General features: G+C 25.0%; 1 protein-coding gene across 1 annotated transcript; it reads right to left on the minus strand.

Annotated features, from left to right (window-relative positions):
* Positions 1-9,527: 9,527 nt before the first annotated feature.
* On the minus strand, positions 9,528-14,116 carry LOC145834495 (large ribosomal subunit protein eL34-like). Its single transcript, XM_082941937.1, has 3 exons — positions 14,018-14,116; positions 11,275-11,416; positions 9,528-9,692 (listed from the first exon to the last, which is right to left on the minus strand). Exons 1-3 carry the CDS (start codon positions 14,094-14,096, stop codon positions 9,581-9,583), a joined length of 333 nt encoding a protein of 110 aa, XP_082798063.1. The 5' UTR covers positions 14,097-14,116; the 3' UTR covers positions 9,528-9,580.
* Between the last annotated feature and the right edge of the window lie 11,681 nt (positions 14,117-25,797).

Here is a 25,797-nt window from a genome sequence, read left to right on the forward strand (position 1 = left end):
ATAAAAAATAAACTGTTTAAGTAAAAGATAATAAATTAAATGTTAAACAGATTAAAACAAAATAGTAAAACAAGTCAGAATTAAAAAAATCAAAAAATAAATAAGATTTATAAAAACTAATAAATTAAATAATAAACACAAAAAACAAAAGTCCAAAAAAAAGATAATAAAAAAGACAAAATAAATGAATTGAATGATTAAATAAATTTAATAGAAATAATACTAATTAAAAATGTCAAAATGAGTAGATTAAATAATTAGGCTAAAAATCGATCAAAATCAATTATATAAATAAAAATAAAAACTATATTATAAAATTAGATTCTAACCGTCATTAAAATATAATTACCAAAAAAAGTTTTGTTTATATTAATTTTATTTTTTTTGTTAAAAATAGAAATTAACTAATTGTAGCTGTTGTATTATTTTGTTGGTTTCATTTTACTCCTAAGCTTGTATCTCCTTTTTCTTCTAAAAAAGTTAGATGAAAATAGCTTCTGACAGTGCTTTTTTACAAGTCTGGGTTAAATAAAGAAAAAAAGAGCAGGAGAAACATAAGAGCTAGTTAGAGTAAAACGCGTGCAAATAGTGATGCAACTAACATAAAATTTAGACAAATAGAAAATAATTATATACAAACTATCTTTATATTTTTAAAATTTATAGGTTTTGTAGATATATAAACAAGTCATAGAAAATTGGCAGACCTTGCTAGATTTTCAATCAAAAGATCTCAAAATTTCAGTATTTTTCACCCTATAGAGCCTAAATCTTAAATTTACGTTAAATATTTGTAGTAGAAAGAACATTTCCTTTTACTTTAAGACTTTGTATTTAGTATCTACTAAACATTTACAAACTATTTAAAATTGAAATAAATTAAAACATGAGCTCAATTTGTCTTATTTTAATTCTTAAAACAAAGATATTTATGATATGAAAAAATGCATTGAGCACAAAAGTTTTATAATAGCTACTACTTTTATTTTAATTTTCTACTAAGTAGTTTTATTTTCTTTTAAAACGTTTTATAAATTAAAGTTCAACTGGTTTGCACGGCCTCAATTTTGCAAAAGTCGTCAATTTTACTTGGAGTCATATTATACAAGTAGTTACTTTTGACCGAGTGGTCATTTTTGCATGAAGTTTAATTTTTGCACGGTAGATATAATGCAGTTGATGAAATTAATTACTAATTTAAACTAAAATTTTAAAATATTTGAAATAAGCCTAACTCAACCATGGATGTTTTATTATGGAACTTATTTTAGATTAAAATGAAGCTAATATTATATTAATCGAAATATATAAAAATTTGTTAAAAATAAGTTGACCAAAAGATAAAGTTATCGTGTTCGAAAGGTCCGTTCGCATTATTTAAACTAATTTTACTACTTTCTATAGATGTGTTTTTTTTTAATATCAGGTGCAAAAATTACACTTAATTATTACTAGATGTAAAGTATAATGTCTTTTTTTACCAAAGGAGATTGTTGAACTTTTATAACCTTTAATTATCAAACGTTTCTTTGTATAGATCTGTAAAATTATTTACCGAAACAAAGTTATAATATTTTAATATAAAACAAAAGACCACATATAAAGTTTTTATTAACAACTAGCGTGACACCTCAACTTTACTTTTAAAAAACATAATTTTTTGTTACTAAAAAACATTGTTAGCATGTTATCAAATAGAATAACTTAGTCGATCTTCGTATATGACTTTTTAAATAATTACTTATATACATTATTTATAATCAGATTGATATTATTACTTTGACCACACAGGGATTATGGTTTACTTAATTAATTAAAACTATTTTTTATAACTATTTAAGGACCTACTTACTTACTATCTTATAAACTTTAAAGGCAACTTAGATTAATTAATATAAAACAGACAGTTTTAGTAAACGAATTTAATCTAAAAATGAACCACATTAAAATAAAATAACAGCACTAAATTCAAAAAGTACAAACTACTTTTATAAACCACTTGAAAACAAATAAAACTCCAAAACAACTTAAGTTAGAGTAATAAGTGTTGGTCCTAATATAACAACTCTCTCTATTATATCAAAAGAACTAAATGTTAGAAGAGTTCAATCAGAATCTGAGTTAAAAATTCGTTGCTAATAGAATATTGAAATGTAATGAAGTCTATGTAAACGAAACTAAATCAATCGCATGTGTTTACATTTCAGTTAAAAGATATAAAATAAATTATTAATTATATTTTATCATCAGAGCAATTTAAAAAAGGCAGCTTGTTTGAATTTTTATATGAACGTTTAGTTTTTATTTTCAACAAGATAATAAAACAGTACCTAATGACTAATAAATGGTATAAACGTTCATTATATTGTAAAATGAACATCTATACTAAAATTAAAATTTAAGAAAATATCTAAGCATTGCAAAATAACGAACACAATGAACTTTTTTCAACGAACGTGAAGAATAAATGTTAAAAAAAATAGTAATTATTCAAAACTACAGTTGTTCGAAATTCCTTTTAAGAATTCTAAAATATTAGTTTTGTCATCAAAATTTGAAACTAATGCAAAAATTTGCTCATCTGCTTCTTTGTACTTGGCTTTTTTGGTTGTAGGTTTGAAACCTGATATAGCATGTTCCAGTCTAAGGTCTAAATATACTTGTTTATTTCACATCCACACCATTGACCATAATTAAATTTAAGCTCAAAAAATAAAAAATCTACTTTGTAGAAACTTGGGAAATAGAGTGGTTGTATTTTATTATAACTTACACAACTTGATCCCACACCAATTTAAAAAAAAACTACACTTTTGGATGTATTGAAAATATATTTTGAAAATTAAAACATAAAGTAGATGTAAGATAATTTTAAGAAATATCAAAACTCCAACTTCAATTTATAAAACATTTAAAAGAAAACTAAAATACCTAATTGAAAATTTTAATATAAAACAACAAAAATAGTTTTAAGTATTATTTATGAAACTACACAGCCATAACAGAACTTTATATACAATGCACAATAAAAATTTCAACAGACGGATTTTCTCTTTTTTAAATTTATCTAATTGTCTCACTATTTTGCATGCTAATATTTATCTGTGCAAAAGTATCTTTGTGCAATTTAGTCCCCTTGTGCAATTTTGTACGCTCGAGCAATTTTAACACCTACCCATGTTTTTTTTTTAATTATGTTTTATTTCATATTGAAGTTTAGTATAATTTTTATTAAATTAAAGTTTAAATCAACACATATTTATTCTTTAATAAAGGTTAGTTTAATAAAGGTGAATTTAAAACAAAACTCTAGTTTTATTTTTAACAAATTTTTTTTTAATTTATATTAGTTTTTAAATCAAATAATTTAATTTCAATTAAAAAAACCTAAATAAATTTAAAAAAATATTAAATTAAAGTTAATATTTAAACCTAATTAAATTAAAATGAATAACACTAGTACGTGCATATTATTTTTTTTTATATAGAGGTTTTCTTATATTTTTTATTTAGTTATTTTAAGTTAGTATTTATTGTGCAAAATTGACCCTGCGTGGAAAACTGTCACTCGTGCAAAATTGATCTTCCGTGCAAAATTGTAACTCGTGCAAAATAGTCTTCGTGCAATTTTGTGCCCGCGTGCAAACTAGTCTTCGTGAGTATCTTTGTGCAATTTTGTACACTCGTGTAATTTAGTAACCTCGTGCAGTTTTCTCTTCGCGCAATTTAGACTCGTTCCCATATTTTTTATATAATAAAAGTTTTTCTATAAATCAGGTCATTATTATACATATAGACTCTCTACCATACTTTCTTAAGTTATTTATATTTTTTTCACAAAAGATAAAACTTTTTTATATTTTAGCAAGTTCACATTTTACGAGGGTTACTTTGGCTCGAATAACTTTTTTTTTACCAAGTTTTAAAACCCATTATTTTAATTTCTTAAATGCTAACTTGCAACTTTTTTTATTCTAAAGAACGTTCTTTTGCTTTGCTTTTCACAATAACTTTTATCAAATTGGGTTTTGACTTTAATAGTGGGACCCCTTGAAAAATTCACATTTTTACAGATCTACTTTAAGCTCAATTTTTAAATTGACCGTCCATACTGAAAACAACAAGCAATTACTAAGCAACAATTCATTTTTACTTTTGCCAAATATTTTTTAGCAAGAAAAACAAATTGATTTTAAAAACTTGAGACTAAAAAAGTTATTTTATGGAGGAGGTTTTATTTATTTTGAGAAAGGTTTTTATCTTTCCTTTTAAGTTTGCCACTAGTCTTTTAATAATTAATGAAATCCTACCCAAATACCTTTTTTAAAATAAGTACGTTAAAAAGCATTGAAAACTGTTTTCAACTTTTAATGTATTTTATTTTTCAGTGTCACTATATTGTCAATCATCAAATAAGAGTTTTTGATTAACTTACAAGGTAACTTAATGGTTATTAAGACAAACTTATACGTTGACGTATTTAAATGATGCCAGTAAACTACGTGTACAAAATAACGGGCACTTTGTGCAAAGAAGAAGTCAGAAACACTACCTTTAGTTACACAGGTGTCTTTTTGCGTAAAAAAAACACACTGGAAGAAGTACACTGAAGCTTTTATAACAATATAAACAGTATTTAGATTTTTTAAATGGTTTCAGTTAATTGTCTAGTTTACATTTTAAAGCTTAAGAAGTTTTCAATTTAAAAAAGCTTATAAACGTTAAATATGTATAATTTTAACATAAGTTTTTTATAACGTAAATTATATTGATGTTAATTTTTTTCTTCAGCTATACTTTAGATTTTGCTTTTTGTTTGCATGGTGTAGTATCCTTATAATAATTTTAAAAATTATAATTTGAGATAAAGTAACACTTCCTTGACTCTAAAAAACTTATTAATTTTACAAAATAGTTAAAGGGTCGGAAAAATGCGGCCAGCAAAGGTTGAGACCACGAAAAATAAAGTGTGGCTTGCGAAAGGTATAATGTGGCCCCCGACCTTGCACATCTTAATCCTAATCAAGTAAATTTCAAATTAATCTGTCTAACCTATTTTTATGTAACTGTGCACAGAGGGCTCTGAGGGGGCAAAGCAAAAATTGACTTTTTTAGAGGCAATTAAAATTAAGTAGAGAATTGAATAAAATTTAAACATAGTTGTATAGAGTTGATTTTTTTTTCAATTGTTTTGTTTTTGTTTTACACTTTAAGTATTGCAGAAGTTACTGTTAAGTAAGTTTTTTGAACACTTTTGTATGGTCAAAGCATAAGGTGTATAGAAAGACTTTTCGGTCATCATGCTGCATACGCTATTTTTAAGACTAGTTCGAGCTAAAAATCAAGAAAAAAGAAACATATCTTTTTAAATAAAAGCATATACATTTATGATGATTCAAAACATGCACCGAGTGAAAAACAAAACAGAATTTGACATCAAACTAACATTAACTTAATATTTAAAATTGGTAGAATGAACTTTGTTTAAAATAAAAATCTAAGACCTTTTTAACTTTTAAGCTTAACACACAGGTAAAATCTTTAAGGTTAAGATATTTGTGCTACCGAAAAAAAGTATTTTATCTGTTTAAGAGCATTAAACTTTTTAACTGCGAGTGCATATTTATACCTATAAATTCTACTATAAAAAAATTAACCATGTTAACAATCACAAAAAACACGTAACATGTTTACTATAAGTAAAATACGTGCAAAAACCTAAAAAAAATCAGAGAGGGTTTATACTGAACTTTTGAGCTACATGAATCTCAATACACCTTTAAAATTCACAAAATGACCATTGAACTTTTGCGAAAAAAACGTCAACATTAAAAAAGAAATCAACTTTTTTGAGTTACTAAAAAACTGTACTATTATCTTTTTTAAACTCTACTATATCAAAGAAAAATCACAAAAATTAAATATTTATTTGAGTATTAAAATTCATGTACATTTTGAGTAATTGTTGCAGGCCTAATTCGGTTTATATTATAGATTTGTTCGAGCAATTTTTTAGTTTATAGTTATCAAACATTGGCTACTTTATAATTTTTAAAATTTGAAATTTTTTAAGTAAAAATAAATCATACTCGGTTTTTTAAAAGAAGATACCCAGCTGTAAACGTTTAAATTTGTCACTTTTTCTAATAACTACCAATTGAGACAATTACTTCTTTAGGTCATCCAACTCAAGTTACACAAGCTTAGAGCATTTAAGATATTATAACAACTGCAGTTTTACTTTAGTAGTACTAGTTGTTATTCTTAATCAATCGAAGATAACAAAGAATCACTTATGCTTATTAAGTTCATTATTTTACGCTATCAGCTTTGACATACTTTTGGTCATAGTTCAATTATTTTAATTAACGATCATAAAATAAGCTTGCGCTATATATATAATTTAACTGAGGCTGAATATTTTTTTAACAGTTGGTTATAATTATATATTTCTAGGATCGTACACAATAAATTTTAAGTTGAAGCTTATATAAACAATAAATTTGTTCAACTGTATTTTAATTTTTTAAGAATGTTTGATAGTTTTATAATATTTTAGTTGTTTATTAATTTTGTGGTTATAAATTTTAGAACAGTTTTAACACGAAAATGGAAAGAATTTTTTTACTAGAAACAAACCAAATGAATCTGGACCTACAGAGTAGATTTAGACAGAAACCAAACTAAAAACTTTCTATATAATTGAACGAAACTTTTTTTAAGTAGTTATGAAAGTGTCCTTTTGAAAAACTTAAGTCTAATTACAGCGTTTGGTTGCTAAATACTTATTTTGTAAATGGTACTATAAGTTTTATTTTGTTATTCAGAATTTTAAATTTTAATTATTTTCGATGTAAATAAAGTTAACTACGTTCATTATAATATTAATTTTTGAATTTATCGTTTGAAAACGTATTCAATTCGAAACGTTTGAATCAACGCTAACAAATACTCTATAACAGAGGTTAGCAAACTGCTGACCGTGAGCATTTTTTTAGTGGGATGCGGCCTATGAAAAGTGATAACTATGGCTCGCGAAAACATGCAAAGATGCAAGAAAGTTAAATTTCAAAACGTACACTTGTTATAAAAAAAACGTCTTAAGCATAATCTGCGGGATTTCGAAACTTACACTAGATAACTCGGGTCTGATATTAGTAGTAAAGACTAAACTTCAACTACGGCATAAGATAATTCTAAATATCTTTGTTGAATTGACATATGTTTCTCTGTGTTAAATTGTTTAAATCAGTTCATGATCAGTCGTTTATGTCAGTTTAATTAAGAAAAAGTATTGTGCAAACAGTTTTTATCATATATTTCAGCGAATTGCTTCGCCCGGGTCTAAATTTAAACGATTATTTTGAAATTTTAAACATCGAATTTGGTCTGCGACCAACAAATGCAAGTTGAGAAGTGCGCCAAAGATTTATCAGGGTTGCTTTTGGTTTTTGAGAAATTTCTTCCAGGTTTATGAAAATAGACGTTTTTGCGTCTATTTTTAGTTTAGAGTTGAGTTTAAAAGCTATGTTAAGTAATATAACAACATTAAAAAGATACTGTAAAGCTACTTAAATTTGTGTAAAAAAAAATTGATGACGGCAAAAAAACTTTATCCACAGCATAGATTTTTCGTGTCCAATCAAAATTTTATTACTTAACATGTAAAAGTTGTTTAAAATCCTTTTTTTTTCAAAAATTTCACAAATTCAATGTTTTTAGCCTAGTTTGTTAAATTACAGGTTTGTGGCCTTCTCGATTGATAGAAAGTCTACTCATTTTAACTAATTTTAGTTATTTGTCCTTTTTTAATTAAATTCTTTTTAAACTAGCATTCTTTTCTACTTTAGTTTGTTAATTTATGTAATAAATAGTGTTAAATTAGTTTGAATAACAAATAACTAGCCAGATTTCCTATGTGGGAACGGGTTAGTTGCACAAATACAAAATTGCACAAGGTTACTAGATTGCACGAAGCCAAATTTGCACGAGTGCACAAAGATAATTTTTCACGAGTAAAAAAATACAAAAAGTTATTTAATAATAAAAAAATTACTGACCGAGGGTAACAGTGATAGAAAAAATAAAAACTAATAAAAATATAAAAAACATAGTAATTATTAAAAATCTAACGACCTAGGGTAAGGGGTAACAGTGATAGTAAAAAAAAATTAAATGAAAATATTTAACCTGTGCAAAAGTATCTCCGTGCAATTTAGACAGCTACCCTTCCTATGTTTTTTTAGGAATGCCAAATGTTTTTAACAAATTTTCTTCGGGGTTTCTAAAATTAGACGTTTTAGGATCTATTTTTAGTTTTAAATCAAGTTCAGGGTAAAAAACTGTGTTCAATAGTATAAAGACATTGAAAGATGTCTTAAAGCTTCTTTAAATGTGTAAAAAAATGTCTTTTTAACTCTTTCAAGCGATACACAGAAAATCAATAAAAAATCGTTCACTACAAAATAAAAAAGTACAAACTAGTATCTAAAAAACACTATTTCTTTATGTTTCGAGTGTCTTAACATATAAATAACATGGTAAAACTGTAAATTCATGTTATAAGTAGTTCTATAAGATAGAAAGAACAAAAAATATCGGTTAAAAAAAGTTACTATACTATTTTTTTGTTCTTAGTAAATATAGTCTATTCACAGTACTGTGCAGATCGAAAAAACCACTGGTCTGAAGCAACTGTCAATTATTTTTTCTTATATTGTAAAAATTGTCGAAAGCTCGTTCTGAGAAATTTCAAACTTTTACAAAACTTCTTAAACTTTATTAAAGGGAAGTTGTTTCTAGTAAAACAAGATTATTTTTAGAACCTAAGTTACAATTTTATAGGATTAAAAAGAATTTAAACTAATTTCTAATCATTTCATGTATTGATATTAAATTTTGATTTTAAAATGTAGAAAGTTTAAACATAATATTGGTTTCTAACATTATTATGTCAAATTAGATAAAGTTAGATATTTAACTAGGTAAATAAATATTATAATTACTTTTTTTTAGTCCTAAACAATACGTGTAACAAGTATGAAAATTTATATTATGTTAAGTAGTTTGAAGAATATAAAATACTTTTTTAAAAAGAATATATAAAGATAATACTATCAAATAAGTAAAATACTCAGTTTAAAACTTGTTTGCATAAAAATAACCTTTAGAAAAACTTTACTTAACAAAATTTTCTCAAACAATAAATATTCAAAATTAGTTAAACTAAATACTGAAGTTAACTATTAAATCAATTGTTAAACTTGCATATTTTGCTGGAATTATGTATCCTTTCAAGACTTTATTATGCATAATTAAGTCTTGAAAGGATAAATATATTATTTCTCCTCTAGTAGTTGAGATTTCTTTAATTACTTTTTCAAATCAAAACAGATAATAATACTTAACTGGATTTAAAATATAATTTTAATCACCTAAAAGCTGAAACTTATTTTACTTAATATTCTCTACCTTTATTCTAAAAAGACTTCAAAGACTGGTTTAAAGATTAATAAATTACGACAAAATTAAATTCAATAAATTTATTATCTAAATTTTTAATACTAAAACAAATATTTATTTATTTTTTAGTAGCCTTCATTACTCTGGAAACAATTTTTTGTTCTTCAACGAGGAACGCTCTCACGATTCTGGTCCTGACTGCTTCAGCTGATAAACATCCACCGTATGCTCTGAAAAATTAAACATAAACAAACACTTTAAAAAGTTTTACTCCCACTTACTTGTACTTTATTAGATTTTTACTTATCTTAACCTTTCGAAATATTAATTAAATTGTTAGACGTCATCAGATATCATTAAGAATTTGTAGAGTAGATTTTATTGGCGTATGTAAATCCCATAGGTTAATGGCAGAAGTTGAAAATTTAAAGTTCTACCTAATTGCATAAATGTATTTCAAGTTTGCAAAACAAGTATTACAACATTACTATTGATCTTAAGCAATACAAACTTAACTGCAAAACATCAATCTCTTAATACTTTTTAAACAATCTTTACACTACAAAGAGTTTATTAGTTGTAAAACAGTCTTCACATTGCAAATTGCTTTCCAAATTATTTAACTGTGTCAAAAAACTAACTTTTAAGTCAATTTAAGAAAAACTGCAGTAAACAAACAAATAAGTCCCTCAAAATATAATCTTTTTTCAGTTTGTTGAGGGCAAGGGAGATAAGAACGTTTTTTTACTTAACCTAACGTTGATTCTTCTACAAAAGCTCAAAGTTTAAACTACAAGTCAGACTTTGTAGAATATAAAATTACAATATTAATACTATCGATTAATTATTAAATTTGTACGTTTTTACTAGTTTTTTACATTGTTTTTAGAAAGTATATTATCAGCAGAAAATTAAATTTCAGGCCAGCATGTTTCCAACCCATGACTTAGATTAAAAATATTTTTGATTGATTGAGTAAAGTAGATAATTTTTATTTTATCAGGTAGTTGTTGCACAGTTTTATATTCCCTTATGTCTAAATTTTGAAGAAAAAAAAAACTTGCTTAAAAATTCTACCTTTACTATATAATAAAACGTTATTTAAAAAAAAACTTTAAAAACCACAAGTATTTGAAAATAAGTTGAAAGGTGCTCAAAAATATTTTGTTTAGTGAGAATTGTCAGCAAAAAATATAATTTTTATGCATATAGTCTAAATTGTGATAAAAAATAATAATATAAAGCTGAAGTAAATTTTAAAAAATTTGAAATTATGTACAGTTTGAAAATAGTTTTATCATTATCAGATAATAACATTTTCATTAAATTTTGAATAATAATCTTTTTTTTGTGTTATGTATTTTTATTAGTCTAAATATCGTACTAAATGCAATTATAAAGTTATGTATTTTTATTAGTCTAAATATCGTACTTAATGCAATTATAAAGTTGTAAATATATTTTGTTTAATCTAAGTTTGAAAACTATGGGAATAAAATGTATTAAGTTTATCTGATTTTGTACAAAAAGCAACACATTACTTAATTGTAAGCTTAAATCAATTATTTCAACAACTTAACATAAAATTTTAACTATTCACTTAAATGCAGATAATTGTGTAGGAGTGTACAAAAAAATTATTTTATCATAATCTCCTGCTGGTAAAACTATAACACATTTCAGAAAGTAATGAACACAAAATAGTTTTACTTTATTTATACAAGCAGTTATAATATTTTTAGAAAATTATATATGCTCATAAAATCTAATGAAAAAGAAAAAGTCATATTCAAATCTAAAACAGTATTTAACCTGGTAACGTGTTTGGTCCTCTTAGACATGGACATGAGCTGCTTTGGTCGGGCTGGCTTGATACCAAATAACTTCTTTTTAGTATCTGGGCAAACTGGTATTGATCCAAATTTCTTGCGGTGTAAGTACACCAGCTTGCCACCTGTAAGACAAATTATTTTTGTTTAAAAAATAAAACAGTTTTTTTATTTATAAAACTACTTTTAATAGTGTAAAAATACTACTGATATGTAGTAATAAGCAACAACATGAGAACGCTTTTTACATGGATGTTGAAATAATTGTATATGTAAATGTCAATTGCACTGTCATTATTTGAGTATATCTTAACTTTATTTTAGATTTTTATTTGCTTTTTACATTTATGTTTCAATAATTTGGTATGCAAATGTTAAGGTCATAGGGGGGGGGGGGGGGGGTAAACACCCTTTTTTGGTTTTTGATCTTATTTTATATACTTATTACTAAGCTACAAGATGCTTTTTACAGATTTAAAAATTCCAAAATAATTTTTGAGATATAGCGGGTCAAAATTGGAGGCAACAATAGGTTCCTTATGGGAGGCGCAAACTAAAACAGCAAAAATAGACTATTTCACTAAAAATCTATCTTCTCCTACGTTTTTTGAGATAACTACCTCAAATTTTCAGGACATGTTCCTTGATATCTTTAGAAAATTCTGTCGGAAATTTTTTTTTTAAATTAAAAAATAAAAATTTTATAAATAAAGAAAAAAACAGCTTTTATTTTTTTAAATTCTGTTCCGACAGATTTTTTTAAATATTGCAAGGAACATTTCCTGAAAATTTTAGGTAGTTATCTAAAAAAGCGTAGGAGGAGATAGATTTTTAGTGATTTCTAGTTATTTACGGTTTTAGTTTGCGCCTCCCATAAGGATCCTATTGTTGCCTCCGACTTTGAACAGCAATATCTCAAAAGTTATTATGATTTTTTTAAATCTGTAAAAAGCATCTTGTAGCTTAGTAAAAACTATATAAAAAAAGATCAAAAACCAAAAAAGGGTGTTCTAGCCCCCCTATGCCCTTAAGCCCTTTTTTTGGTTTTTGATCTTATTTTGTATAGTTTTTACTAAGCTAAAAGATGCTTTTTACAGACTTAAAAAAATTCAAAACAATTTTTGAGATATAGCGGGTCAAAATTGGAGGCAACAATAGGTTCCTTATGGGAGGTGCAAACTAAAACAGCAAAAATAGACTATTTAACTAAAAATCTATCTTCTTCTACGTTTTTTAAGATGACTACCTCAAATTTGCAGGAAATGTTACTTGATATATTTAGAAAATTCTGTTGGAAAGAACGTTTAAAAAACAAAAAAATTAAACATTTATTTAAAACATAAAATAAAAAAACAGTTTTTTTTAGTTTATTTGTTATTAAATTTTTATTTTTTTAAATTCTGTTCCGACAAATTTTTTTAAATATTGCAAGGAACATTTCCTGAAAATTTGAGGTAGTTATCTCAAAAAAAGTAGGAGAAGATGGATTTTCAGTGAAATAGTCTATTGTTGGAAGTTTTAGTTTTCGCCTCCCATAAGGAACCTATTGTTGCCTCCGACTTTGACCAGCTTATATCTCAAAAATTATTTTGAATTTTTTAAATCTGTAAAAAGCATCTTGTAGCTTAGTAAAAACTATATAAAATAAAATCAAAAACCAAAAAAGGGTGTTCTAGCCCCCCTATGCCCTTAATTGCAGTGTTCATTTTTTTTATTTATATAAATTCTGTTTGACTTTTTAAGTATTTTTATTCCTAAATTTCAATCAAATCACTTTCTTCACAATTTGATCTTATTTTGTTGAGTTTTAACTAAGCTACAAATTGCTTTTTATAGACTTTTATAATCAAAATAAATTTTTAAATAAACTGTTTTTTTTCATAACATTTTTTTTTTCTGACAGAATTTTCTAAATATTGCAAGGAACACTTCCTAAAAGTTTGAGTTAATTATCTCAAAAATCATAGGAGATTGATTTCTAGTTATTTGCTGTTTTACTTTGCTCCTCCCATAAGGATCCAATTGTTGCCTCCAACTTTGACCGGCTATATGGCAAAAATGTTTAAATCTGTAAAAAGCATCTTGCAGCTTAGTAACAACTGTATAAAATAAAATCAAATTTCAAAAAAAGTGTTTTACCTCCCTCCCCCCACCCTATGCCAATAATTTGCTTTAAAATATAATACTTTTGTATTACTACGTTTAGGTTTTTTTAATTTCAAAGTAAATAAAAAACTTGGATATTAAACACAGATTTTTTTTTGACTAATAACTGCATACTGTAACCAGCAGTAACATACCTAGGAAGTGCGTACCTTGGTAACATATTACTGTATTTAGAAAAAACCATCAAAAACAACTGAAATTTTTCTTTTATATTAAAATGACAAGCATTTTTTTCTAGTAATTATATTTTCTAATTGACTTAAATGTTGAAGGAACAGTTACTAAAAACATGAAGTCTCAAGCTTAAAAACACTTTGAGTGCTGTAAGCTTTGGTGAAAATTGATCACAAAAAAAATACTATCCTTGGCTTTTTATCATTTTTTTTTACAGAGATGAATATATCTTAAAATTTAATTAAAACTTATGTATTGTATCAAAATTGACTAATATTCCTTATAAAGCTCATACCAAACTTGTAAAAAATAAAATGTCAGTCTCCTGTGCCCTAAAGTGTAATAAACTTTACTTACAATAAAACTATTATAAAACTAAAACCAACCAGGAGTTTTTGAGATCCTTCTAAGGTTGGATGAAGTGTTATAGCTAAGCCTTCTCCTGTATGTTAATCTTTGAACCATGTTTGAGTTTGAAGTATAAAAACTTAAATTTAAAAATAGGTACATGAAAAAAAATAAACTATAAGTTTATGTAGTAACTACTATAAAACTACTTTAATGGAATAAAACTTAATTTTTTATCTACTATTTTATAAATAAAAAATGTAATATTTTAAAATATATAAAAATAAAAAGCTATAGTTACAACTGTACTTAAGTTGCTAATTACTTCAGTTGCTAATTACTAACATAAATTAAGTATTAAATTAGTCTAATAAGTTAATGCAAATCAACAATAGCTTTTTATTTTAAAAAATATTGATACTTAATTTTTTAACTTAAAAATTTACTATGCTTGATGTATTTTTAAAAAGATATATTACCTCAAAGTTGGTTAATTCAAACTTATACTGTTATTTATCAACCAATAACATACCAATTTATGTAAAAAAAAATTCACCACAGATTTAAGAATAAGAATGATGTTAAGATATCTATGATAAATTTAAAAGAGTTATAAAAAAAAAAAAACTTAGTTTAAAATTAGGAGTATTTCTCCAAACCCTTTTTATATTGTGAATAAATACAAATAAAAAACTTTTGCAAAGTAATTTTGAAGACTATCTACTAAACTAACAATCATATACATCAGGGTTGCCACTTTTTGAAAAAATCAATATTCTGTGTTACCTTAAACCAGGGCTTCCCAAACATGGTCTCCTTTAAAGAAATTAAATAAGCCATGGCCCCCTCCAACAGGATTACTTACAAAACACCTAAGATTTTTTTTTCTTTTTTGCTCTTCATCTGCAACTCCAGAATATCTAGTGTAAGTATCAAAACTACCATTAGAAAAACCTTAGACCTTTTTATGGCCTTCTGAATATCTCTCATTGCCCCAAGGAGGCCACTTGGCCCACTTTGGGATACCCTGCCTTGAACTGTCCTAAGTCATCCCTATAATTTTCAAATCCTTATAAATAATTTTTTTTAACTTAACAAACCAATAAAAATCAGGTTCTTCAACAATACTGGTTTAAAATAATAATATATTGAAACTAAATCAACCAAACAAATAACTGACTTAAGATTTTCAAAAATCTAAAAATTGTCCTGATATCATAAAAAAAAGTTAAACTATCCTGAGTCCTTATGAGTTTGATAAATTTCCTCACGTTTATTTTACTTCTTAATATTTAATATGAAGGTTGTATGAGTATGCTTCTAGATTACATGTTCACTAAATTTAAGAGAAAAAATGTTTTTTTATATTAGGCAACACAAATTTTAGTAAATACTCTCATCACTTAGTTTTTTTTACTGAAAAACAAGTATCTACAAGATATAAAAAAATTTTAAGGCGTAAAAAACAATATAATTTTACTAAATTACAGAAGTAAGTAAAATTGTAAAGTTTATTGAAACTATTTGAGGTAAGTTTAAACAATCTCTAAACTGTTTCTGTCTAGTATATACTCAAATCATAAATATTAATTTTAGATTAATTAAAGACTAAAATGTAGTTTCTAAGAGTATTTAAGAACTAACCAAAAAGCTAAAAAACTTTTAAATAAGCATTTCAAAATCAGTCAGGGTTGCCAGAGATCAAAGTGATTAATAATCCCAACTTTTCAAAATCAAGTTCTTTGGTAAAACTGATTCAAAAATACACAGGGTTGCCACTTGTTTTTTTAATAAATTTTATAGGTTTTCCAAATTTCTTACAGGTTTTTATAAGTACACATTTTTGGGTCTATTTTTAGTTTAAAGTTAAGTTTGAGGTAACAAACTGTGTTACGGGCATGGGGGAGGGTAAAACACTTTTTTCACAATTTGATCTTAATTTATAGAGTTTTTACTAAACTAAAAGATACTTTTTACAGATTTTATAAATTCAAAATAGTTTTTGAAATATAGCTGGTCAAAGTTGGAGGCAACAATAGATTCTTTATGGGAGGCGCAAACTAAAACAGCATAAATAGACTATTTCACTAAAAATCTATCTTGCTCTACATTTTTTGAGATAGCTAACCCAAAATTTTAGGAAATGTTGCTAGAAATATTTAGAAAATTCTGTAATAAAGAATTTTTATAAAATAAAAACATCAAAATTTTATGTAAAAAGTAAATAAAATAAAAAAATTTTGTTATATTGTTTTAAATTTTAATTTTTTTAAAGTTCCTTCAAACAGAATTTTCTAAATATTGCAAGGAACATTTCCTGAAAATTTGAGGTAGTTATCTCAAAAAACGTAGGAGGAGATAGATTTTTAGTGATTTCTAGTTATTTGCCATTTTAGTATGTGCCTCCCATAAGGAACCTGTTGTTGCCTGCGACTTTGACCAGCTATATTTCAAAAATTATTTTGAATTTATAAAATCTGTAAAAAGTATCTTTTAGTTTAGTAAGACCTTAAAAAAGATCAAACTGTGAAAAAAGTGTTAACCCCCCTACGCCCTTAAATTGTATAAAAAATTTGAAAAGAAAATGTTAAAAAAAAAAAAATTTTTGATGAAGACAAAAATTTTTTATTTATATAATACAGGGTTGCCACTCGTTTTTTCAAAAATTTTTACAGTTTTTCCAAATTTCTTCCAGGTTTTTAAAAGTACACATCTTGTGTCTATTTTTAGTTTTAAGTAAATTTCTATATAAGAAACAGTGTTAAATAGTATAAAAACATAGAAAAGATACTGTAAAGTTACTTTAAATGTGTTTTGTAATAAAATTTTTTGATAATGACAAAAAAATCTTATTTATATGATAGAAATTTTGTGTCAAATCGAAATTTACTACTGCAAATGTTAAAATTATTAAAAACTCCAGGTTTTTTGATCAATATTCCAGGTCTCTTTCAAATTTTCTGAAATTCCAGGTTTATCCAGGTAAAGTGGCAACCCTGATAATAGTATGATAGATATGAAACATGTGAAAATTGTTAAAATTAAAGGTTTTTCAAGGTTTTTTTTGCCTAAATTGTTAATTTCCAGGTAATAATTTCCAACCCTGAATACATAACCAAAGACTTAAGAAATTAAGGGGGTATAGGGGGTTTAGTCACCTTCTTTTTATTTTAGTCTTATTTTATTGAGTTTTAACTAAGCTACAAGTAACTTTTATAGATTTTAAAAAATCAAAATAATTTTTGAGATATAGCAGGTCAAAGTCAGAGGCAACAATAGGTTCCTTACAAGAGGCGAAAACTAATACTTCAAAATTAGACTATTTTACTAAAATCTATCTTCTCCTACATATTTTGAGATAACTACCTCAAATTTTCAGGAAATGTTCCTTACAATATTTAGAAAACTCTGTCAAAAAGAAGTTGAAAATTTTTATTTTAAACTTAAGTTTTAATAAAACAGTTTATTTATTAGTTTTTTTTTTCATAATATTTTAAAATTTTGTTCTGAAACAATATTTTCCAAATATTGTAAAGAACACTTCTCAAAAGTTTAAGGTAGTTATCTCAAAAAGCGTAGGAGAAGGTAGATTTTTAGGAAAATAGTCTAAATTTGAAGTTTTAATTTGTGTTTCCCATAAGGAACCTATTGTTGACTCTGACTTGACCTGCTACACCTCAAAAATTATTTTGGATTTTTAAAATCTGAAAATTCTTTTGTAGCTTAGATATAACTCAATGTAATTAGATCAAATTGTGAAAAAAGACTTTACCCCCCTATGCCCTTAATAAAGATAATAACAGCTTTTTATTAATGTCTAAAATTCAATTAGACAAAGAAAAATGATGTATTGAAAATCAGAAATTTTAGAAAACAACATTAGCAAAATGCTTTTTAGTGATGATAAACTTTTTAAGAGCATGTTTAATTAAAATTTCCTGATTTTATTTTTTCAAAAACCCCCATTTTCCCTGTATTTTTCCAAATTTTACTAATATTGTGGCTATGCTGATCAGTAATAATCATGGTCTTGACCAAAATTGGTTATAAAAAAAAAATAGGATCAACTAAATCTTATTCTAGATATAAAAAAATCTGCCATGAGACTTTAAAAAAATTCAAAACTATCCTGAGACTTATAAAGAAAATTATAATTGTCTTGATTCATCTGGACTTTAAAAAAATCAAAATATTGATTCTCCTGAGATTTACAGAATTCAAAAATATCATGAGTTTCCCTGGGTGTGTGGCATCCCTGTATAAAAAATCAACTAAGTGTTTTTTGTACATAAAAAGTTTCAAGTACTTTTGGTTTTATCTTTTTAATTAACTTTAAATAACTTTAAGCTAAATTAAGCTACTTATGACCAAAAATCACTCTTTCCATAGTTGAGAAAAAAGTCTATTATGCAGGGTTGCCACTCTATGAGCCAAAAAATCTTCCCTGAGTGACCAAAAATTTCCCTGAGTAACCTTAAATTTCCCTGAGTTTCCCTGAGTATTTTTCAAATCTTAAAAAAAAAATTTCTCTTCGAACACAAATTATTAATACCTCATTCTCATTTTTCTTCTTTAATAATAAAAGGAAGGTTGTATAAGAAGTAATTGCATTATTTTTACTCTTAGAGGCTTTCAATTTAAGATGTTTTTTCGACATACTGTGCGATTTCAATGCCCTTATACCCATGTTGGATAAGGCCATTGGTGTATCATCACCACACCACTTACATTTAAACTTCTCTTTGTCTACATCCTCAAGAAACCAATCTTTGAAGTCTTCATGGTTAAGCCAATTTTTTTTAAACAAGGTTTTAAACTGTACTTTACTCATAATACTTTAAAAAGCTTTTAAATTAAATCTGCAAAAAAGTTGTAAAGTATATTAAAACATTCACACTAAAAAATTAGTTACCAATACTGCTACTACTTTTGAAATTATTATTTATAAACAAAAATTTAAAGGCATAGACAAAATAAAACGTCAAATAACTAGAAATCACTAAAAATCTATCTCCTCCAACGTTTTTTAAGATAACTACCTCAAATTTTCAGGATATGTTCCTTGCAGTATTTAGAAAATTCTGTCGGAACAGAATTTAAAAAAATTAAAAAATTAAAATTTTATAACAAAAAAACAAAAAAAAAACTGTTTTTTTTGTTTATTTTTTATATAATTTTTACGTAGAAGAAGATAGATTTTTAGTGAAATAGTCTATTTTTGCCGCTTTAGTTTGAGCCTCCCACAAGGATCCTATTGTCGGCTTTGACTTTGACCGGCTATATCTCAAAAACTATTTTGATTTTTTTAAATCTGTAAAAAGCATCTTGTAGCTTTATAAAAACTATATAAAATAAGATCAAAAACCAAAAAAGGGTGTTTACCCCCCCCTATGCCCTTAACCTCTATTTTTTTAACAAAAGTAATACAACACTAATCTGTATTCATTTTAATTTTTTTTACTGAAAACAAGTAGTTGTAAACAAATAACAAATAACTTTATTATTTAAAAAGTAAGAACTAATAGTACAACATAGTGTTTTTTAAACTACATAAGTAACTAAAAATAAAAAGTTTATTAGAACTTTTCCATGAATAGTTAACAACAACTTTCATTTCTCTAAACTGTTTGATTTTACTTAAGTAAATATAAATTTAAAACTTAAAAAAACTACAATGTTAATACTAAGAATATTCAAGAACTAGTCGCAAGGCTAAAAAAATTCTAAATAACCACTTAAATAATAAAAATTACTACTTTTGAACAAAATATTGAATCTGGATTAACTAAACCTCATTCTAGATCTAGAAAAAAATTTCCCTGAGATTTTCAAAAACTTCCCTGAAATTTAGAGAAAAAATCAAAACTTCCCTGAGTTTCCCTGAGTTAAAAGAAAAATGCCAAAATTCCCTGAGTTTCCCTGAGATTTTCTACAGTTTGAAAATTCCCTGAGTTCCCTGAGTGTGTGGCAACCCTGATTATGACAGATAAATTTTAAAATATATAAGTATTTTGTTTTTACTTTGTAAATAAGAAGAAAAAAATAAGTTAACTATTATAGTTTTTTAACAACATTTTTTTTAATTTATCTTTTAATTTTAGTTTCAACAGGACTTATTTTTCAGGAATAATTGCTTTGATAGAAAAACTTGAAAAAAAAAGTATTTAGAAGATATATGATATTTTACATACTTAACATGTAAAAAATTCAAGAAATAAAATTGCTAGTTTTAATCTATATTTTAGCCTTAATAATAAATATGTTTTATTTCACTAGTTGCTTATTATAGGCAAGATTTTAAAAAAAAATTATATAATCTGCTGGTCTGATTTTATATTGAATTTATTATTTACACCAGTGCTAAAAAAAATAAATAAAATTTAAGAAGGTTTATTTTAAACTGTTACTGTCATAATATTTAAGTTTCATTGAAACTGAACTGTTAATAATACTTGTAATTTTTTTAATTTGTTTTGTTTTAAGGTAGTTTCAAATGTACACTACTTTCTTTGAATAGCTTGAAAATCATGCAAACCATTAGAAAAAAAGTAGCAAATAATATTGGGTGTCTTGCGAAACACATGTACTATTTCAGCAATTATACACCTGTTTTTTATGGCTCACTGAGCATAAAAAAAGCATTCAAAAAACTAACTTTCAAAGTTCAAAGCAAACTAATTAAAGACGATATGTAAGCTAACAAGTAAATTGAGAAAGAAAAAACTAAAGTCAATAATAAAAGATCGTTAAATATCAAACTAACTAAGGTTTGCATAAAAAAAGCATTCCAAATGATAAATTTTAAAATTGAACGAAAGCTAATTAAAGACGATATGTAGGCTAACAAGTAAATTCAGCAACAAAAAAAAATTAAGTCAATAGTAAAAGATGATTAAATATAAAAATAATTTAGGTATATAAGCAATAAAAAAACCTTAATAATACTTATATTGATTTTAAATCTTACTATTTTTAAGTTTATTCTAAAATTTTAAAGTAAAAAAAACATAAATATTTTTCGTTATATTTTCTTTACTTTAAAACAAATTACTTTCTTTAACGTTGTTTTATTTATCAAGAAAAGTACCTTAAAGTATGAAAAAGAATATTTATTTTATCTTTTTGATCATTACTTATAAATATAGTTTTTATAACTTGATAGGTTAAATGTAAATTTTTTCAATATTTTTTTAGATAACTGAAAATAATGCCAACTAGTTTATTTAAATGTATTTTATTTCAATTTTATAACAAGTTTTTGTAAATAAGATGTTAATGTCAAATTAATCGCGCAAAATAAAATTTATAATAAACCATAGTAAATTTCTAATAAAACTAGAACTACTTGACTAAAAAAGTATAAAATTACTCACTTTAATATAATACTTCTATTAATAAGACTCATATAGAAAATTTTTTTAATAAAAAATAGTTTAAGTATTTAAAAAGGTTACTTACAGATAATCTTAGTAGACTATACAAGTTTTTGTAAAAATTATATGTTTTAGATAGATTTTTAATATTATTATAATTTGTATTTAAAGTATGTTTTAAAAAATATTACGTACTTATGTTAAAAATAATTTATCATTTGAAAAAACGAACTTACATCCCTAATTAAATTTCATCAATTTATATTTTATCTTTATCTTTTATGTCTTTGTATCTTTTTAGTTATTAAAACTATCGGAATATTTACACTACTTATTAAATTTTTTTAAAACAATATCATTAAACAAAAACTACATCACAATTCATGAAGTAATTTTTGATAAAAGCTATATTACGATGAACTTTAACATTATATTTTATCTTATTAAAAGTTTAAAGTTGCAATTAGCAAAACTTAAAAAGTAACTGAAATTTAAAACTTTATTATTTAGCTATTTAACAGCAAACAAAATTATAAACTCAAAAGAGTAATAAAAATTACGGCGTTTTTACAAAAATAAATTATTTATTTAAGCAGAGTGAAAGAAAAAATCTTTAAATTCATGATTGATATGTAACTGTAAGATAAAAAGTTGAAACTAAGAATGGATTAATTTAACTCAAAACATTTAAACAGACATAAAGTTTGTAAGGGCCAGAGTCTTTTAACTTTTTCTAAGTTTAAGTCAAATATTTTACTTTATTTATCTTCATAATAAGTTAAGTCAAAGAAACTAATACTTACATAAGGTTCGTTAAAACAATTCTTGTTATATTGTTTGTTTCTTGTTTTATTGTATCACAATTTTTTTTTGTTAACTAAACAGTTTTAATAGTAAAAATATATAGTAGTTTTGCAAAAAACAATTTAATTTTTGTGAGCGATAGTTTTCTAATGATTAATTGTGTATGGAAGAGAACTCCAATTAACTAATTTTGTGGATAAAAGTAAAATATATAAACTCGAAATTGGCAATTTTATCAAGAACCACATGGCCGAGCGCTCTAAAGCGCCGGATGTATCTTTATCAGACAAGAGACCCAAGTTCAAATCCGCGCAGAGGCACATTATCATTGAATTAATTTTTTTTAATTAAATTAATTAATAGTAAATTTTTCTCAAGTAAAGTTTAGTTTTTTTTTAAATATAAAATTATTTTTCTCAAAAACTCAACAACTTCTTTCAACTTATAATTACAAAATATTGTTGATTATATGTTTGTAACTGTATGACTGTTGAAAAAAGTTTTTTTGAATTAGCTAAAAACTTTTTTACAAAAAATCAAAAAGTTACAACCACAACAGAAACTTAAAAATTAAGGAATACATTGAGAGCGACCATGTTAGATCTGTTGAAAATTTATAATAAAACTATAGGAGGGTAAAGGTTTTTTTTACAAAAGTTGAGACATAGGGGGGTGTGCTTTTATATTTGAAGAAAAGGCCATAGGGTGATCAATAACTTAAAAAAAAAATTTGGCTTTAATATGAAAGCTTTAAGCACTAATAAATGCCTACTTTTTTTAAGAATTTAAAAATATCTTAAAAAAAAAACAGGTAAACTCAAGATAGTTTAAGATCAAGGGATGTTTCTAGTCACTGAGGGAAGATTTTTTTGATTCGGAGAAAGGCAACCCTGCTATAAAAAATCTAAATTCAAATAAAGATTTATATCTATTAACATAAGTGCACTTTGGTTTGAAATTCACAAAAATATTAATGTTAAGACTATAAATTAGTCCTAATATAGAGTACTTTGGTAAATTTCGTAACGGCAGTGACCAACGAGAAGGAAATGAAAGCACCAAATATTAATGTTTAGGTAACTTTAAGTCAAATAAACAAAAACAAAAAGTACTTTCAAGTGTGCACATTTTATAACAAGATTAAAACTATCTTGTTATAAACACCGCCATCCTGACTTTCCTGAATTAAAAAAAAAACTTTTCATGAGTTTAAAGAAAAATAAAACTCTAACTTAAAAGAAAAAATACTAACTAATTTTAGTTTGTGTCTGATCAAAAAAAAAAAAAATAGAATAAATAGAAAAATGAGTAAACCTACATCAGAATTAACTGTTAACCATGCAACAAAAATGTTACAGTGATTAAGCTAATTAACTACATCACTTGTAGATTAAACACATTTAATAAAAAGCTCTCTCATTTTTAAAAAGATAAAGAAAAAAAAGTTATTTTTTAGGAGACCTAGTTTTTTTATTTCCATTGCAGGGTTTATGAGCTGTACTTAATGCTGACAATGGATATAAATTAGCCTTATCTGATGACTCTACATATACCTTATTATTTATTACTTTTCTTAAACTACCCCCCCTTAGAGTAAAATTCCTTCTCTTAATTGGTTCTACATTACATTCCTCAATGGAAGCTGAAAAAAGGTTATTTTCAAAAAATTCTTCAACCAAAGAGTTTAAAAAACTTTCTAAAAAAGAATGGGAAATACTTTATAATTATCAAAACAAAAAACTTAACTAATGCTCTATCTGCAAAGAAAAAAAAATCTATCTGACTTTAGATTATAGCACAGAAAAATAAACTCTTCATTCATTCTTATTTATTAAATCTTTAAGTACATATAAAAAACTAACCATATTTGTTTTTTAGCTGTTTTTTTGAATACTTTAAAATAAAGCTGTAAACATAGAATTATACTCAAAAAAGCTTAGTATTTCACAACAAAAGTAACTTATGCTTCTCAAAGAAAAAACTACTAAGTTTCAAAACAAATTGAAGTTAATATTCTACAAAAACTGCAAGTAAACTTTTGTGTAAACTAAAAATTTCAAAAAAAATTAAGGGCATAGGGAGGGGGTCCACCTTGATTTTTACAAGTTGATCTTATTTTATAGAGTTTTATCTGATTATTTGCAGGGTTTTTTTAATTTTAAGAAAAAAAATTATTAAAAAAAACCACCTACTTTTTTGTTTTTTTTTCATCTCAAAATTTTATTTTTTAATATTTTTAAAATCGCAACATTCAAAGTCTTTTAAACTATAAAAGCAACATTTCCTGAAAATTTGAGGTCTCTAGCTTAAAAAATGAAGGAGGAGATAGATTTTTAGTGATTTCAAGATATATTAGTTTTTGTTTGTGCCTCCCATTAGGAACCTCGGTCACCAATTGATCGCCTATATCTCAAAAATTACTTTGAACTTTATAAATATGTAAAAAGCATCTTGTAGCTTGTATAAAACTCTTTAAAATAAGATCAAGTTGTGAAAAAGGTGATTTACCCCCCTATGCCCTTAAACTATCTAGCTAGTATACTAAGCTTTTATTCTTAAAATAATTTTTTTTTAGACAATTTAATAGTATTAATACCCATGCTTTATAGTCAAAGGGGGGTCCTATCCAGTTTTTGACAAACATTTATTATTTGTTTTAACTTAGCTACTTGACATATTTTTCTAATATTTATAAATTTCTTAGGGTTGCCACTCTTTAAGTCAAAACATATTCCCTGAGTGACCAGAAACTTCTCTGAGTAACCTAAATTTCCTTGAGTTTCCCTGAGTTGTTTTAAATCTTGAAAAAATCAAAGAACTAGCCGCAAGGCTAAAAAAACTTCTAAATAAGCATTTATAGAAAAATAAAACTATTTTTTTGATTAAGTATAGAAACTGAATTTACTAAATCTCATTCTAGATCCAAAAAAAAGTTTTCCTGATATTTATATATATATTTAAAACTTTCCTGAGTTTCCCTGATATTTTCTTTAATTTAAAAATTCCCTCAGTTTTCTTGAGTGTGTGGCAACCCTAATTTGTCTTTTTGCTTGTTTTCAAGTTTTTTTTTCTAAAAATTTGAGATATAAATCAACTGAAGACCATCTTGTTTAAACTTTGATTTGTATATATTTTTTACTCATATTATGTATCATATTATCATTTTATATCATATCATCTCATATAATATATTTTATATCTAAATTATATTTCATTGTACTAAATAAACAAAAATTGTGAACTTCAATGTTTTATATGGTTTGAGTAAAAAATTACAGGTTTTTTTGGCTGATATTTTTATTCACAATTTAAATTTCTAGGTTTTATGGTAAAAATACCAACTTCTTTTTTAAAGTTAGATAAAAGTCCAATTTTTTTTCATTTCACATTTTAAGTTGTTTCACAATTTAGCTTGCCTTAGATGTCATTAGTGCAATTCTAAAACATTGCTATTTCATGCTCAGTGAGCCATAAAAAACAGGTGCATAATTGCTGAAATAGTACATGTGTTTGGCAAGACACCCAATAATATTTGCTGAGTTAGCATTTTTTATTTATTTAACATTAAAACTTTAATTTTTGATTTATTTTTTCATGTTTGGGTAAGGGTAGGTGTCAGAAAAGCACAGCGTCACTTTAGC

Source organism: Thalia democratica, chromosome 4 (assembly GCF_965202585.1).
Source record: "Thalia democratica chromosome 4, ktThaDemo2.hap1.1, whole genome shotgun sequence".
Classification (NCBI taxonomy): Eukaryota; Metazoa; Chordata; class Thaliacea; order Salpida; family Salpidae; genus Thalia; species Thalia democratica.